Source organism: Topomyia yanbarensis, chromosome 3, assembly GCF_030247195.1.
Source record: "Topomyia yanbarensis strain Yona2022 chromosome 3, ASM3024719v1, whole genome shotgun sequence".
Classification (NCBI taxonomy): Eukaryota; Metazoa; Arthropoda; class Insecta; order Diptera; family Culicidae; genus Topomyia; species Topomyia yanbarensis.
The window spans coordinates 304,932,803-304,949,930 of record NC_080672.1 but is presented as its reverse complement, the minus strand read 5'-3'; the positions used below and the strand labels follow the sequence as shown (position 1 = coordinate 304,949,930).

At 39.4% G+C, this 17,128-nt stretch overlaps 2 protein-coding genes across 7 annotated transcripts in view; one reads left to right on the top strand and one right to left on the bottom strand.

Moving 5' to 3' along the window:
- Positions 1 to 2,435, bottom strand: part of LOC131693131 (uncharacterized) — a 37,354-nt gene extending 34,919 nt beyond the window's left edge. For 5 of the 6 annotated variants that reach the window (XM_058980705.1, XM_058980706.1, XM_058980709.1 and 2 more), the window contains exons 1-4: positions 2,324 to 2,435; positions 1,972 to 2,086; positions 1,614 to 1,757; positions 1,332 to 1,513 (exon numbers count right to left, since the gene is read on the bottom strand). In XM_058980705.1, coding sequence (XP_058836688.1) covers positions 1,332 to 1,513; positions 1,614 to 1,757; positions 1,972 to 2,086; positions 2,324 to 2,427 — 545 coding nt within the window. In that variant the 5' untranslated portion in view covers positions 2,428 to 2,435. The remainder of the gene's footprint in view (positions 1 to 1,331; positions 1,514 to 1,613; positions 1,758 to 1,971; positions 2,087 to 2,323) is intronic. The other variant, XM_058980707.1, reaches the window with a different exon arrangement.
- A 103-nt stretch (positions 2,436 to 2,538) lies between these two features.
- Positions 2,539 to 16,327, top strand: LOC131693132 (integrin-linked protein kinase). The gene is made up of 5 exons (XM_058980712.1): positions 2,539 to 2,898; positions 3,336 to 3,501; positions 14,680 to 14,864; positions 14,929 to 15,457; positions 15,518 to 16,327. Exons 1-5 carry the CDS (start codon positions 2,810 to 2,812, stop codon positions 15,893 to 15,895), a joined length of 1,347 nt encoding a protein of 448 aa, XP_058836695.1. The 5' UTR covers positions 2,539 to 2,809; the 3' UTR covers positions 15,896 to 16,327.
- Positions 16,328 to 17,128: the final 801 nt, after the last annotated feature.

The following is a 17,128-nucleotide window of genomic DNA, read 5'->3' as shown; positions in this document are numbered from 1 at the left end:
TAAACCTTATAAAAAAGTAATCAAATTAAAGATGACAGTCAAACATGTAGGTAATGTCAATGGGTATATTGATCTTAACAATGGGTGAAAAATCTTTAAGAATTATTTCAAGCGATGTAATTATCGGCGTGCATCGGAGTCCATGGCGGAAACGGAACATTTCGGCAATGCTCCGAAAACAACGGCTGTTTAGACTACTGAGGATGCTGCAAATATGCACCAGTTCGGCATTTTTAAAGCAGCCAAAAGATCCAGCCATCAAAAATATATCCAGTTGGCGGTTTTATTTTGGTAAGGAGTTTTGGAATAGGATCTCTATCTAGATTCCTATACATTTATGAAGAGACAATAATGTGAAATGAATGTTATTTTACGTTTTTTTTTTAAATTCAGAAATAATTTTATTGACAGTATTTTTGATTCTGGCGCGATTTTCTTTATTTTATCAGTGCATTTGAATAGCTTATTTCCGATACAGTCCTTCCATGAGAATATGAGATCACTTCATGGCCGAACGGCGACCCATCTTGACAGTTCATTTGGGAGCATTAAACAAATGATCGCAAGTCTGTGTAGTAAAGTGTCTGTGAACCCGTTGTGGAGTAAAATCGCCTAAGTTTATGCAATTACACATTCTATCATCCAGTCGCGGTAGTCGTGCCGAAACTAGCGAAATCGTCTTTGAGCACCAGGCGACTGCTAGTGTATAGGCAGCGTTACGCAAAGGATATAGGGTAATTAGCCTTTTTTCTCACTATTAGTGTTACCCTGCCCTTTGTTCAATAAATCCCCTCAAGCGCCAGGTAAAAATTACGACACTCGATTCGAGCTTTCGTTGCATTTAAACATAATTATTCAACCAGTTTCATCCCGTTTCCAGTTATTATGCTGTTTCCAAAGTGTCGAAATAGGCTCATCCCATACCTAAATAAGCTTACTGTTAACGATGATGTGCCTTAATATTCTCGCATGATTGTGATTTTCATTTCTATGTTCACCAAGTTAGCTTGAAGGTTGTTAATATTATTCTATCCAAGCAATATTTTTAACTGACGAATCTACCCTATTGCACACTTTAGTGTGAAAAATAAAATTTATTGAGATGTGCAAAAAATTCACAATCGTAGTACCTGCTACGAGTATAAAATGTGGACAGGAGCAAAACAGTGAGAAGCAGAAAGAAGGTAAGCTTCTAGATATCGTTGCTAGCGTTGAAGCTCTGCGAAAAAAGCGTAGGTGTTTGTTTAATGTAATTATGTTATGTTAGTGCCCTGATTGAGTTTGACCGGATGCACATGTAGAAAAGCGAAAAGTGACTATCGTTTACTTACTTCTTCAGCAGCATCCTAATGTGAGTTTCCGGTACCGTTGGGAACATAGAGTTTATCTTGGCAACGGTGGCATCCGTATCTGCGGCGCTGACATTGCTCGAGAACGACGTTTCCTGCATGACATTTCGACCGAGACCCATCCGGGGCGTGTGTGGGCTTGATCGCGCCATCTGAGCCAGCTCCTGTGTGTGTGTGGCGTGGGGCGGTAAAGTGGCAAAGGAGGAGTTAATGTGGTTAGGCAGATGGAAGAGTTTTAGTTGCAAGAGCGGAACGGGTACTTACCAGTTGCTGTTGCTGTAGTTTGGTAGCGAAATTGGGACTAGCTGTTAAACTGGGAACACCGGAGGGTGGATTCTGGAAAGCTTGCTGAGCTGGGTAGAACGAGTTACTTGAAGGGTATACATGATAGGGAGAACCATGCATTGGCTTTTATTACATAAACATTACATTGTTCGTTGTGGGGATATTTTTAAGGTTTTGAATTGTGGCAAAACAGTACGATGGTAGTAGCATAGCATAGAAAAAGAGAAAGAAGAGAGATACATAGAGGCTTTCAACATTAAGTCAACATATGTACACGACAGCACTTTACAGGATTCATTTGTGCCCTGGAAACGGGCAACACCCATGAGAGTCATACCTGCACTGAGATGTTATCGTTGGAGATGTGCAATGGTGCTCCCGTCTGAAGCTGTCGAATCCTGGAACGCGGATCCTCCCACGTTGTCGTTTTAGTGAATAGATTCACGTAATAGCTGCATAAAAAATTCAAAACTCATTAAAACCCTGCGGTTATGCAATCTATCCTCCCTTTGCAAGATGTTGAAGTATGTAAATATACGTCGTCTCGTCAAGACGCCATATTGTTTTTTTCTTCTTAGTAGTAATTTCATATGCTCATTCCCTCGCGATTAACAAAAATCGCCGGAATCTATCATCACTAGTTAATTCTCAATCAACTATTCTAGCAATTGTAACAAATTTCAACTCACTATCGTCCCGTCCGGGCATCATATCTGCAATCCCAGCCGGGAGGTAAATTCACTTGCTCTATCTGATCCGACATCTTCCACCGTACTAGATGCAGAGCATACATTTTGGCGTTTGCCTATCATCTCCCACGAGTGAGGCGTTGCTTCGCGTCATGCGCTTTGACATTTCGGCACCGAGCAGCAGTGACGTCACCACTATAAATACCTGAAAAGAAGCTCGGTGACATTTGTGAGTAAAGTATAGGAAACGAAAGCAGCCAGCAACGAAAAAGTAGTACAAGTGAGCACAATTTTTGCTTGAAATGTGTTCAAATATTGAATAAATAATACGAAACTAGCACGAATAATCGAGTAAGAAGTTAAATAATCATCTCACGGTGAGGATTCTGGGAAACGCACGTGAACTGACCTGGAAATTGCGTTTTTCTCCGTACAACCATAGAAAGTGGGAGTTGTCACGAAGGTTGAATCCGAAAGTTTCACAGAATGGAGGATATTTTTCACTGGTGCCGCGAGGGCAACTCAATCCAGGTGCGACTCTGGTTGGACGACACCGAGCATGATATGAATCAGGGGTATGTTGTTATAAAATCTGATGTACATAACAGTTTTGAGAAACGAAGGAAAGTAGCAACTGACAACTACCATAAATGGAAGTAATGCGTGAATTTACGAACAAAATCAATTTCCAACCGGAATTTTGAAGATTCAACTACAATTCTAGAGATGCTGCCAACAAAGTTTCGAAATGTTGCGTAGGCTCAGAATTTCCTGTCGCAATTTTGTTTTTCCCATTTTATGGCAATGTGTAGGCTTGATGACGTCACCGATTTGGTTTGTTTACATGCGAGCTAGCACAGCGTCGAAAAATATGTTTACTACAGCCAGTCGGGTTTTATGAATGAAAGCACGTAATCAAAACAAGCTGTTGCTGCATCGATGCGGTTGCGTTACGCGACATGTATATTTTGACTATCGTAGGGATTGAATAAATTTATTTGTTTTTTTTCAGCGATGATCATGGATTCAGTCCACTGCACTGGTGCGCCAAGGAGGGTCACAGCAAACTGGTCGAAATGCTGTTGCATCGTGGTGCTCGGGTGAATGCCACCAACATGGGAGATGATATTCCACTCCATCTGGCTGCTGCTCATGGCCATCTGGAAATTGTTCAAATGGTAAGTTTGAGCAGCTTAATTTTGCTGGGCGGGACAAAAGGGGAGGAAAAATGGTTTCAATTTGTTTTTGCTGGAGCGGAATAACCGTCAGTGAGTTCGAGTGATGTGCATGTTTAGTTTTATAAAGCTTTACAACTCGATTTCAAATTGGCCTCAACAGACTTAAACAATTGTTAAAATGAATATACGATAAAGTTGATTTTTTTGGGTTATGCAAACTACAGGCATTGTCAACCACCATTTGCTTATAGTTGGAACGGTCCGTGATTTTCAGGATCTAAGAAACCTGTCCAAATGTGGTAACGATTATGAGAATTGATTGAGTCAATTACGTTCAAATTGTAGGATGAATAGTAATTTGTCGTACGATAAATATTTATGACAGAGACTTTTCCGACAAATTAAATGCTTACTCAGATGATGAAATACAATATTCAATGTAGTTGCTTTATTTGATTTTACCGGAAGAGCTCGGTAATGAGTAGTAATAAAATAATATAGGTAATAAGTAGCGGTCCTACTGACCAACTAAGAGCTGTTTGCCTAGCAATCAATCAAGGTCTCAGATTTCAAGAATGATTTCGACGATTGTTGAACTTTTAAAAAAGCATTTTATCAGTCAATTGTAAGACACGAACATTTGCACAAATTATTGGAATCTCGGCGAATCGAACTAGATTCCATAAAGCGAAGATGTTATTTTTGGATGGCAAAATGAAAAGCTTCGCGATTACTGATATTAGAAGAGTGTTCGATGTTGTTTGAGGATTAACAGTGCCGCCATCGTGAAGGAGAAATGTGGGAGTAGGCTTAAACGCCCATTATTGGAATGTCCAAAAAAGCAAAAATTACAACGTACATACTCCATAGTGTGTAAGCATAAACAAAGTGCACTGCTGTTTATAATTTCTGAAACAATGCACATATTCATTTACATTGTTTATTTTAATGTCGTTCCTGATATGATAGCTTTTTGATGTTCCTGATAAGAAGAAACTAAACAGAGTCGATTTCAGACTTTGTAAACAGCCACATTTTTTCTTTCAATCAATATTGCGCTTCGCTTACAGATGGCTCAATTTGAACCTTTGAACTCAATTGGTATTATTTTGAGTCTAACTGCGTGACTTCCCTTGGATCCCTAAAAATACTACTCCATATGAGTCTTCTCGATCAAAGCAAATAATGTTAAAATCGAGGAAGTTGAGGTTTATATTAGAAGTAAGCCATGTTTTGCATAGGGAAAACGCATCACAATTATTTTAATCTAGCAAGTGTTTTAATGCAGCTATTATTGCAGGGATAATATTTCTCTAATTCACTGTAAAAGAGTAATCAGATTTGTGATTTCGTTTAACAAGTTAGCCATCGAAGGAAACAATCGCTGCAAGGAGGGGCCGTTGTTCAGTCAATTCTTTTTAAAAATGTTCTGACTGTTGGTAGAATAGCAACCAACAAGCTTTTCAGAGGATCAGTAATGTTGAGAGCTGTGAATATCCACTCCACAATGTCAGATAATTTAAGGAATCCTGTTTTAAGTTGAGTTTCTGGTCGTAAAATGGCAGCACCTGGGGATTTTTGGTGGCCCGGGGACTCCTGGTTGTATATCAATTTCCCAAAACCAGGAGATATTATCATCGGATTTGTAGCAGCACTTCTAGTTGATGAAATATTTTTATTTTATGTCCCTGTTTGGGACAAGTAAGAACCCTTACCAGGAAGTTCGTGTGAGGTTGGAGTAGGTCTTTTTCTAGAGTTTCTCAGCGGAGCTAAAGAATGCCCCTCGCAAGGGTTGATAGTGGCGTCAGTTGACAAGAGAGCGTATGGGTTTACGGAGATAGGTGGAACAGCTCTTTTAAGTATTTCTTCGCTTCAGTTTATCCGCGCGAAGCTTGTACGTTGGGCATGTTAAAAGCGCATGCGGATTCTCCTCACAGTAAACACACTTCTCAGCGAGCCTCCTGCAAGCATCATTCGCATGGCGTTCCCCACATTTACTGCACTGTTGCTTGTTGCCAGAGCCGTAGTGTGGTCTTCTGGTGCCCTTGGGGGAGTCTCAGTTTTGCTTCCTTTGGTGATTACTGTTGTTTTCTTTTTCAGTTGGACCTTCACACAATAATTTGTGTACATGTAAATGGCACGCCTACCCCCTACTTCATTCATGTTTGTCTGTCGTTCATTTGATATAAATACCAGACTATTTTACTATATATTTATGAAATCATGACGCTAGGTGTTTGAATGCATCTGTTCAGAAGACACTATATTAGGGTATCAATGGCATGTATGGGAAACAGGTGACCATCGAATTTAATAACAGGACGCACCACAACACCATTAGGACCTAGGAAAAAGTCTCTTTACAAGATTTTAGCTCAATGCCAAATGTCTTAAAAATGCATGAAACAAAGGATCTTGTATCTTCTCGTAATTTTTTTTTTTGACTATAGTTGCCGCTCTAATACTTTTAATTTTTTAACTAAGATTTGCAAAGGAAAATCAAGAAAATTGTTTTATTTTAATGGACACTAGATTTCTACATTTCATGAATTTCTAAAACATTTTGGATACAAAAAAGCAAATAACTGCATTTCCAAACTTTTTTTGTTGGAGACGGACCACTGCGACCAACACTTAGATCTATCGTGGTATGCTCCTTCCTTAATCCAAAGTGTACTATCAACTATGACATATCACTATTGATGAGTGATTGTCTTTATTGAGATACACACTTCCCCACTACACTTCGGATGAAGTTTATTACCTGTTTGGGATTTGCAGTCCAAATATCAAAAGGCTCCAGTGTTCTTTTAAGGACTCTAATGGCGTTTTCGTTTTTTCCTGGTGCTACACCGGTTCAGTGCAAAAAAGACAGTCTGATTACACCCAAGTTTGAATGAGTGTAGCACCGAATACACCGGTGTAGTGCACAGTCGAAAACGACATTAGTGGTTGCATCAGTGCACTGCATTCGCAGAGCAAATGCTGTGATGTTTCCCTTTCCGATCCGCAGATGCGGCATGTGATGTTTGTAAGTTTACCTATCTTCATAAGATTATATTTACTCGGACCAGAGTTAAAAATATTCAAATTTATTGAATGAAAATTGATCATATTCAGCCACATTCATTTTCAATACTCAGTAACGCAGCTGAAAACGTCAAACAAACAAACCGTTCATCCATGCAGATTTTCATTCGTCTCCGATTATTACACGAAGCGACTGTGCAGCAACGAATCAAACGCATCAAAGTAGGCCCTGGCACAATGTAAACGATGATGATTGTTGTTTCATATGCTTTACCGGCATTTGAAAACATTTTCCTTGATAATTAGTGAAATGAATATAATGTACGATACTCAACTGAATGAATGACATGGATATTTGAATGAATATTTTTTCTATTCAGTGCGAGTCGCATCGCAGGTTCATTTTCAGCCGTCAAAAAAGGGCTTCGATTATTTGTAACTCTGTCTCGGACAGAGTCCGGTAAGTAATCCTTGTAATAATTGTTGTTTATAGCTGTGATCTCCCACTTTTCGGTTCCATTTTGAGGGCACACGATGAGACTCCACAGAATGGCTCTGGTCCGATGAAATTAGTGGAAGACCCTCTTCTTGCTAACTCATCGGATTATTCATTCCTTGAAACTCCACAATGTCCTGGAACCCAATACAAATTGACCTGATTTTTCGCCGCCAATTGTCGGAGTGCAAGGATGCACTCCCATACTAGTTTTGGGCGACATGTAGGAGCCCTTAGAGCATTTAGTGCTGCTTGACTGTCTGAGAATATGCAGACATTTGCATAGCGGTATCTTCTCTTCAGGCATACATAGGTGCATTCTAGAATGGCATATATTTCTGCTTGAAAAACTGTCGGCCAGTATCGCAGCGTTTATTCCTGGTCCTGTAATACCGGATCCCGTCAAATGGTTCATTTTGGACCCAAGTTCACGAAACATACTTTTATGTAGGGCTACCAACCGTCCTTATTTTAAAGGACATGTCCCTAATTTCGATGATTTCGGAATACGTCCGTAATTTTACTTTAAATGTCCTTAGTTTTAGTCCACGGTATATTTGAAATCAATCAGATCAAGTTCGTTCAAGCGAATGGAACATTTATTCCGCATTTTTGTTAGTCACTTCTTTACAGGACTTTTGATTTGTTATGTTCAGATTAATGAATCAAAAGCATTGATTAAGTTCATGGGTTGAAGTTATATTTAAATCTGAAACTTGTTTCATATTTCTTGTTGAGAATTGGCATTAAAAATTTAGATTTAGTTTTCTAATTCGAACCATCTAAATTGGAACAGGTATCATTTTCTAGCACAGGGTTTTAGTTCTCAGGGTAGTCATCTCGGACCATTCATATTTTTGCTCTATTTAAACGACTTAAACCATTTGCTGAAGTGCATGGAACTTTCGTTTACTGACCTTATCATGAATACCAAATTATTGCAGTCCCAGATGAATGTGTTCACCAATTGGTGCAATGTCAATAGGAAGACGTTAAATGCTTCAAGTGTTCTGTTCGGTTATATCTTTTACTCACAAATATTCTAAAGGTAATTTCGAATACAATATTTCACAAATCGTTCCCAAACGGGAATCGTCCGTTAAAGATTTTGCATTTTACTTATATCCCGAACTAAACTTCAAGAACCGGATTGAGTACACTATTTCTAAGGCCTCTAAGCTGCTAGGATTCATTTTTAGAATCACTAAGACCTTTATCAATATACATTGTTTAAAAGCACTCTATTGCGCGTTGGACCGTTCTACACTCAAATACGGCAATGTAGTCTGGGTATCCCATATCCAAAATAATATTCAACGCATTGAAGTTATGCATCGAAAATTTGTTCGTTTCGCACTTCGTCGACTTCCATGGAGGGACCCACTGAACCCACCGAGCTATATAGATCGCTGTAAGCTTATGGACCTCGATCTCCTATCTGTTTGCCGGGATATTTTGAAGCAGTTTTCATTTCCGATTTACTGCAATCTCGAATCGACAGCTCCGAACTTCTACAACTTTTGGACACCGCCATTCATCGTCGTAGTCTTCGAACCCATCGTTTTTTTCGCACTCCGGTAGAACAAATTAATGTTTATAACGGACCTTTCGTCAGTATGTGTCATCTTTTCAATCGCTGTTCCAATGTCTTCGACTTTCATTCGTCCCCTAATGATGTCCAGAAATCGTTCCTGAGCTCATTATCTTGGTAGCTGTAGTCTAGTACTAGTTCCTAGTTATTAGGCCGTTAGTTCTAATCGTAGTGATAAGTGTCAAAATGTATCATTTGGATGTTTGGTATCTGTTGATACAAAAGATGAGCTTTTACGCCTGCGGAAGAGAAAAATAAACAATATTCAGTTCTAGCGGGTTTTCTTCGCTCAAAAAAAAAATACAAAAATTTTCTTCGGCAAATTTTTTGGTTACTTCATGGGCAATACTTTAAGTAGTAAATTGTATACTTCAGTTTTTTGAAATAAAAATGTAAAAGGTACTAATGTATGTACTAATATCCATTCAAAATTTAAAATGTAATGCGGGATGCCACGCTATAACGAATCTACTATATATTTTGCAGAGTTCTACAATATTACGAATGTTTCTGAAAACGATTCAACAAATCACATTTTACTCAAAGAAGAGTAAAATTTGTTAGTCTCGGTCATAATTCAAGATGTCCTTATTTTGCTCTCAGCCCATTTGGTAACCCTATTTTATGATGTATCGCTGATAAAGTTGTTCACATATTCTTCGTTCCAGTTTTTATGGAAGTAAGTTGCATCTAGTCATATATCGAGTAAGGATAGAAAACCTTTGAACTCTCCTGGAATGACCAGTGATCCTAAAATGGATCGTCATCAAAGACTCCGAGTTTCCATTTAAAATCAAATTAGCATTCTAATATTCGGAAAAAGTTAGAAATATTCAGCTGTGCCAGACATATCGAAAATTCGCTTAGATAACCTCAGAATTGTGATATTTTTTCTAAAACAAACAAATTACGTTACTGGCAACAAAACATTTATGAAGAACTACCGCGTTTACATACCCACTCACAAAGTTGAGATTAATGGTGTAGTTATCGATTCGAACTTGGCATTCGTGGATCTACTAAACGACGGGATTGGCTGTTTCGAAGGCCCCCTGCTCCAGTGAGCAAAGATTTTGAATGGCAGTCGCACAAAATTGTGTGTCCCTTCAAACTAGTGTCAGCTGACCTTTGGTGAGACTGTTTTGCGTCTTCTTCGACAAGGATCGTCGGCATGATCGATTGTTTGTGCCGCGCTCCATGTATGCAGTATTACACTAATTACATGCAAATGAGTCTTTGTAGCAAGACCTTTTTTTCTTTCATAACCCTCCGGAAGTCGCGCAAACGGTCCACTGAACGAGCAGTCGTTGGTGCGCTAAGACGATTTCGCTAGATTTTCAGAGCAGCCAATTCAGTCAATTTTCTCTCCTGAGAGGCCGTCAATATACCAGCAAGAGGAAGCTCTGCCACAAATCCGAAACAAATAGCACATGGTCTTCGACAATTGAGAAGAAACAAGGAGTTTTCAACGCTTCCAGGAACATCGAAAATCTTATGTGATATTTCAACAAGTGGTTCAACTTAGTGTAGGATTGGTTAGACCTAGGTTGGAAACTGGCAACTTTGTGATATTGCAAAACTCTTCCCGAAGACTTCAATTGTTACGGTACGGCATGCCGGTTATTTGGTCGATGATAATTAATCTATCTTACTCTACGATCTTTGCTACAGCTTTAAAAAGGTGGCCTGCTTTATTGCCCATGACCACATTTCCGTTCCCCCTGTTTCTATTAAACTAAGAAAACGAGCTGAAAAAGTTTGTAAAAGTTTTCGCTATTTTTGTTGAAACTTGCAGTGTTTTGTCTTGTAGTCTTCTGGCGCTTTTGATAGAGTCTCAGTTATGTGCTTTTTTGCTGTCTACTTTGGCTTTCTTTTTCAGTTTGACTTTCGAACGATAATTTTGTGTGTACCTGGGAATGAGACTCCTATCCTGACTTATTTTATGACTTAATTTCACTTATTTTATAAAGATGACCAACATTTTAGCGCTCCCTAAGGTTGGCGCCGTTGGCAGGGGCCAACCTGGTCAACCGCACGCTACGGCTCTGCTTTTTGCTACAGCAGAGTGCCGTATGACCTAGCTACTTGCAATTGGAACCCGCGGTACAAACAGACACACAGGTAGACAAGCTCTCCCCACTTCAACGTAGCTCGGAAGTGCAAATCTGGCGAAAGTCACGCGAACGAGTCTGATAGATAGTACTTCCCATCTTTGATGGACATTGAGTGCAGCTGCTTGCACTTTAAAATCTTAACTGATTGAAGGTTATGGTCCTCGGCCAACTCCATCATTCATCAGAACATCGACAGTTAAACATGCATCACTTGCAACACCGTCAATCTCCACATTTCGGGAAGTGATATAGACGCGATACTCTATCGTGAAGAGACTGTTGCTAGCAAAATCGTTGGCCTGTTTCAAATCATTCGCGACTACGCGCAGTTTATTTGACTGGACTTTTTTAATCTCGTAACGTAACTCGTCAGCTCCTACCAAACAGTTATGCTGTTTATCGGTTTATTTTTGGGCCGAAAGTATACCAGCCAAGGACCACCAAATCCATCTTGATAAATCTTGTCTCGTGGGGGGGGGGGGGGGCTGTGAGACATTGGGGGAAAGGGGTGAAATATTTGCGGTAGTTTGCACATGTGTTTATTAACACTGTTTCGTTTAATGTTTGTCCTGATATGATAGCTTCTTGATGTTCTTGATAAGATTCAATCAATATCCAACATCGCTTACAGATGGCCAAATTTGGTAACCTTCGAATTCAATCGATAATCTTTTGAATCTAACCGCGCGAATAACCTTGGGATTCGTTCAATTTTCTCGCATTAATTTTTTTATTTATTAAGACAGATGTTTTGAGCAATCGTTTATTGTGCTTGGCTTGGGAAGGCGTAGAAGGTGAATTGTTGCGCTTCGAGTAACAATAACAGTATCCCTATTTTGCTGTTTCGAAGACAGTCATTACTATGTTCACCACTCGATATCAGAAGTGTTCAATACATTTGTTGTCGCGTAAAGTTTGTTTAAAATTGCTTTCAAAACGAAACATAAAAATTACACGAATCTATCAACATGATCGGCACAATTAATTTCAACGCAACAGTCAACGACAACAGGACAAACCTTTGGTCCGAGAGAGTAAGCTGAACAAGAACTGTTTAATACATTATCCATGTAAAACTGTTGGAATATAAAAAATACCAGATGCACGTTGCCGCGACGCATAATATGATTTAGCTTTCGTCATTTAGCCATGAACTAAAATTTTGAATTTAGCAAGAAAAAACTAAATTTTAAAATTAACTTTATATTATTTCAGCTGCACAAGAATATTCTGCTTGTGAGAAGCACACTTTGAGAAGACACCCCAATACATAACTATTTAAAAAAAATATTTACTCTACCAAATATCAGAGGTTCCGCAGCGTGAAACATCACAGATGTGACGAAAAAATCAATATTCTGCCACAGCCGCAGATCACTTGCCAAGCAAGGTTTTCTGGTTGGTTGACTAAGACCCAGTGCCTTCCAAACTTTGTATACATGGTATACCAAACGTTTCATCAGGTTGTTTTTAAAAATAAATTGTAACTTGAATTGAAATGTTGGAGTAATGGCTTTGAATTGGTTCAATAGTCAAGCAGAGCCTCGTTTCCTGCCGCTCTGATGCTTTTTAAACATCTTGATCACATGGGATAGGTGTAATGTGCGATTTTGAGCTGCTACTGATGTATTGTTAGAAACACACTAAAAAGTTATGAACAATTGAGTGCAATTATTTTGTGTACAATCTATAGAATGGTTTTATATTCATCCTAAGTGCTTGGTCCCCAAAAACCCGGAGCCTCTGGTCCTGGCACAGGACCTTTGAGATGGCGCATGTATCCGACCTCACAAAGCGCGATATTTGTGCTGTCACAGTCGCAGGCAGAAATGGGTTTCCATTCATAATCGGCAGTGATGCAAAAAATAATTTGAGGTAACTCAGATAACGAACTCGCACCGTCGTTATCTGATCATAAGTATATCACCTTTGACCATTTAAACGTCTAGAAGTTGCACTCTCTAGCGGTTCTTCTATTTATTAATTCAATTTTGAATAAGTGATAGTAGGGTAAGGGGGGGGGGGCAAATCCGACCGTTGGGTAAACCCGACCCCCCTCTGTTATCGCGATTCGGAAGCACTACGCGAACTAATATCAGTGTTGTCGTGTAGAGCATCGAAAATAATCATAATGGTGGTATGACAGCATTTTATTAGTCTACATTGGGATGCTCAAACGACAATAATTATGTTTTTACAACTTTTGATTTAATTTTTGTGCATCATTGGCTACAAGATATTTCTGATTATTAACGTGATTGCATAAAAACGTAAGTGAATTTAGATTCATTGATTAAAGTCCTACAAAGTTGCATAGATGAATTTAGTCCAACTTTTTTCATAATTTTATTTAATTACATCGTAATGATAAATTACGCGGTGGGGCAAATCCGACCTCTAAATAGTGGGGTAAATCCGACCGCTTTTTTGCCAAGAAAATATTTATTTATCAAATTGAAATATATTTTTAATGTTATTATTTATTATGGTTCATAATTACAAACGAAAGACACAAAAACGTGATGAATATAGTATTCGTCGAGCGATTGCGCCGATGCAAGTGGGAATATCTACATGCTACTGCTCGTGATCTTGACATTCCAAGATTGACATTGAATTCCATTTTCTCCATGCTACAATTCAATAACATAACATTTGTTGATTTATCATTGAAAAACTATAAAAATTGGGTAATATCTGTACTAAATCAACCAAAAACATAAGCGGTCAGGTTTACCCCACCATTTTTGAAAGCAGCAAAAATGAACGTTTTCGTAAAACGCTTGTATCTCAAAATTTTCCCAAGATGCGAATGAAAAGCTATATATAGAAAGTTGCCCAGAAATCTAACCTTTAATTTGGTATATGAAAAGACTTGATCCGATGTAAAATGAGCATATTACAGCCAAAACCATTTACTAGGTCGGATTTGCCCCAATTTACCCTACAAAATTGGATTTAATTGTGTGCACTTTGCTAGAATGTAAATTCCCACTCTTTTTGATCAAATCGTGTAGATAATTTCCACTCCTTTCTCGGATTTTCGGTAAATCGAAAATTGAGTCACTTCCTACAACATCAGGTGTGAATACTGACAGTTACGAGAAGCTTGCTGCATTTCCAACATGGCTTCATCCCAAGAAGAACAACCTCCATGAATCTCGCTCAGCTCATTTCATTCTATTTACGTAACATGGACGCCGGTGTTCAGATCGATACGGTATATACCGACTTGAAATCAGTATTTGACAGAGTTGACCACGCAATACTTCCGGAACGGTTGAAGTTAATAATAATGTCTATGGATTTGATTGGTTGGCTCGAATCGTATCTGAGAGATCGACAACTTGTAGTAAAAATTAGATGTGTGTTCTCTGCTCCATTTTCGAACAACTCGGGTGTTCCTCAAAGAAGTAATTTAGGCCCACTCTTATTCACACTCTTTATCAACGATCTATCTACAATATTACAACCCGGTTGTCGTATATTTTACACTGATGACGTTAAATTATACATGATCGTCAAATGAATCAGGGATTGTTTAGCTTTACAACAGCTTTTGGACTAAAAAGACTCTCCATATGAAATTTGAAGCATACGAAAAAGGAACTCTTTGTACAATTCACCTGAAAAATTGGAATTTGTTTCGGTATCAGATAGCGTGCAAAATTTATTCGAAGGAATCGGCAAAAACCCAAGCTTTTTAAATCAGTCATTTATCATCGAGATATTCAGGAAGATCCTTAGTCCTTCGCAGATGATTATGTGGGAAGCCACAGCTAATCTATATCTACACAATTTAATGTACACCCGAAAGCAATAATGTATGTGTACCAACACGTATTGTAGATGTACTAGAAACTTTCCTTAGTTCGAGGCTCTTTCAATCGCCGGAATAGATGACAGACAAAGCAGATGCATTTTTAATTCCTATTGAACACTTTTAGCTAATCCGCCATCGATCGGACGTCAACGCGGCCAACGAACACGGAAACACACCACTTCACTATGCTTGCTTCTGGGGCTACCAGCCGATCACCGAAGAGCTGGTCAATAATGGTGCGTTGGTTTCGTTAGCCAACAAGGATGGCGATACCCCACTGGACAAGGCAAAGTCCGTATTGGCTACTCGGTAATTATTTATTAATTTAACGCTTTAATTTGACGAATCAAACTGTACAACTTAACCCTTCCAGTTTGCACAATTTGGCAGTCGAAAGTGGGCAGGAGCTGAAGAAGATCAGTTTCAAGGATCAGAGCTGGTTGGGAATGAAGACACGCTCCCGGGATGCTACGCTATCCCGCTACAAGGGTATTAACATTCAGGATCTAATGCTGCACACCAAGCTGGCTATCACCCCGGGTGGAGAAACCTGGCGGGGTAGATGGCAAAATAATGACATCGTGGCCAAGATACTGTCGATCAGGGAATGTAACTCACGCGTTAGTCGGGATTTCAACGAGGAATTTCCAAAGCTGAGAATTTTCTCGCACCCGAATATTCTGCCAGTGATTGGAGCGTGCAATGCACCACCGCGGATGATTGTCATCAGTCAGTATATGCCAAGGGGATCGCTGTATGATCTGCTGCATGGTGCTGCCGGTATTGTTGTTGATACGGCCCAAGCCGTCCGTTTCGCGCTAGACATGGCGCGTGGAATGGCATACCTCCATTCGCTGGAAAGAATCATCCCGGAGTATCATCTGAACAGCTTCCACGTCATGGTAAGAATCTAAATTTGTTACATCACTAGAATCTTCTCGAACAATTTGAACCATTCCCAGATTGACGACGATCTGACGGCCCGCATCAACATGGCAGATGCGAAGTTCTCCTTCCAGGAGCGAGGCCGTGTTTATCAGCCGGCCTGGATGAGTCCGGAGATGCTGCAGAAGAAGCGCAGCGATCGTAACTGGGAGGCCTGCGATATGTGGTGCTTTGCCATTTGCATTTGGGAGTTGGCAACCAGGGAGGTTCCCTTCACGGAACTATCGCCAATGGAAGTGGGAATGCGAATCGCAACTGAGGGGCTTCGCGTTACGATTCCACCCGGAACGTCGCCACATTTGAGTAAGCTGATCAAGATTTGCATGAATGAGGATCCGGGTAAACGTCCCAAGTTCGACATGATCATACCAATCCTCGAAAAGATGAAGCGCTAGGCGTTGTGCAGTGGAATTTTCGGATTCGACGCCTTCATAGGAGTAAAGTGCCTTGTATGTTTTTTCTCATTATGACTTAAATACGTTTCCACAGTCCTAGAGTGGATCAACACTAACTCTGCCAAAATGTAACAGTGTGCTGAACTATTAACAGTCGACATACACGAGTTTTATTTACAGTGAACACGTGACAGTAGGTTACACTTCAAATTCATTCTTAGCTATGTTATAGTTAATAGTTGAAATCAAATAACAAGTCAACAAAGTGTCTTACGAAAAACTAGTATTAATACCAATTCATAGGGACAAGTCGGTCTGTCCGCAAAAAAAACAATTAACTGGTATTAATTGTAATCGTTGCATGTTCGTAAACCTAACGTTGTAGATGTCTAGAACGAGATTTATTTTTAATAAATGTTTATTGACGAACAATATTCCTTAATTTGAGCGAAATGAGAAGAAAGTTTTGGGTCTTCCGCAATCCTCGACGTCTCTCGACCCGTAGGTGGGGTACGGTATATTCAGTGAAAACAATCCGTTTTCCTTTCGATTTGTAAAACAAGATTATCAATTCGTTTAATTGGACGAGTGGTCAAGGTTCAAAGGAAACGTAACGTTTCCGTTTTGAAAATATTGAAATTACACCCAATAGAGTAAAGAAAGACGTAAGTCCTACTTCATATTCTCTCTGCTTTATCCAATTATCCTTATTTGGTGCTTCCTCAGTAGGGTATCCCAAAATAATATCATGTTACAAAAGTCATCGGGCTCACTTCTTCAATGAAAGGTTAGGGTACTAGGTCCACTTTCTTCTTCCGAGTGTTTTGCTAAAACGCTCCCTACTGGTGGCGAATTTTGATTTTTTGAAAAAATGGGTCGATTTTGGGTAAAATTTCAAATTCATGCTTGTTGAAATGCTCCTGAACTGTTTAAGATTTTATTCCAGTATTTTTTATTTTTCTGAATATCCAAATGGAGAAGTTTGGTGAGTTAGTTTGCACAAGTTTTGGATTATAAGAGCGGTCTCGATGTTGTTCTTTGCAGTCGCAATTCGCTTTTTCTCTATTTCCCACAGCTCTGAGAATGCTGACATGTCCCTTATCATGTGCTGCGCAGCCCCTGAACCTAGGTAGTAAAGGAATTTGACGGGCGTCTGACGTAAATCCATTTGCCGCACCTTTTGGTCACGCCTACCATCAAGCAAATTTGCTTCCTGTTCCGCATTAGTTGCTT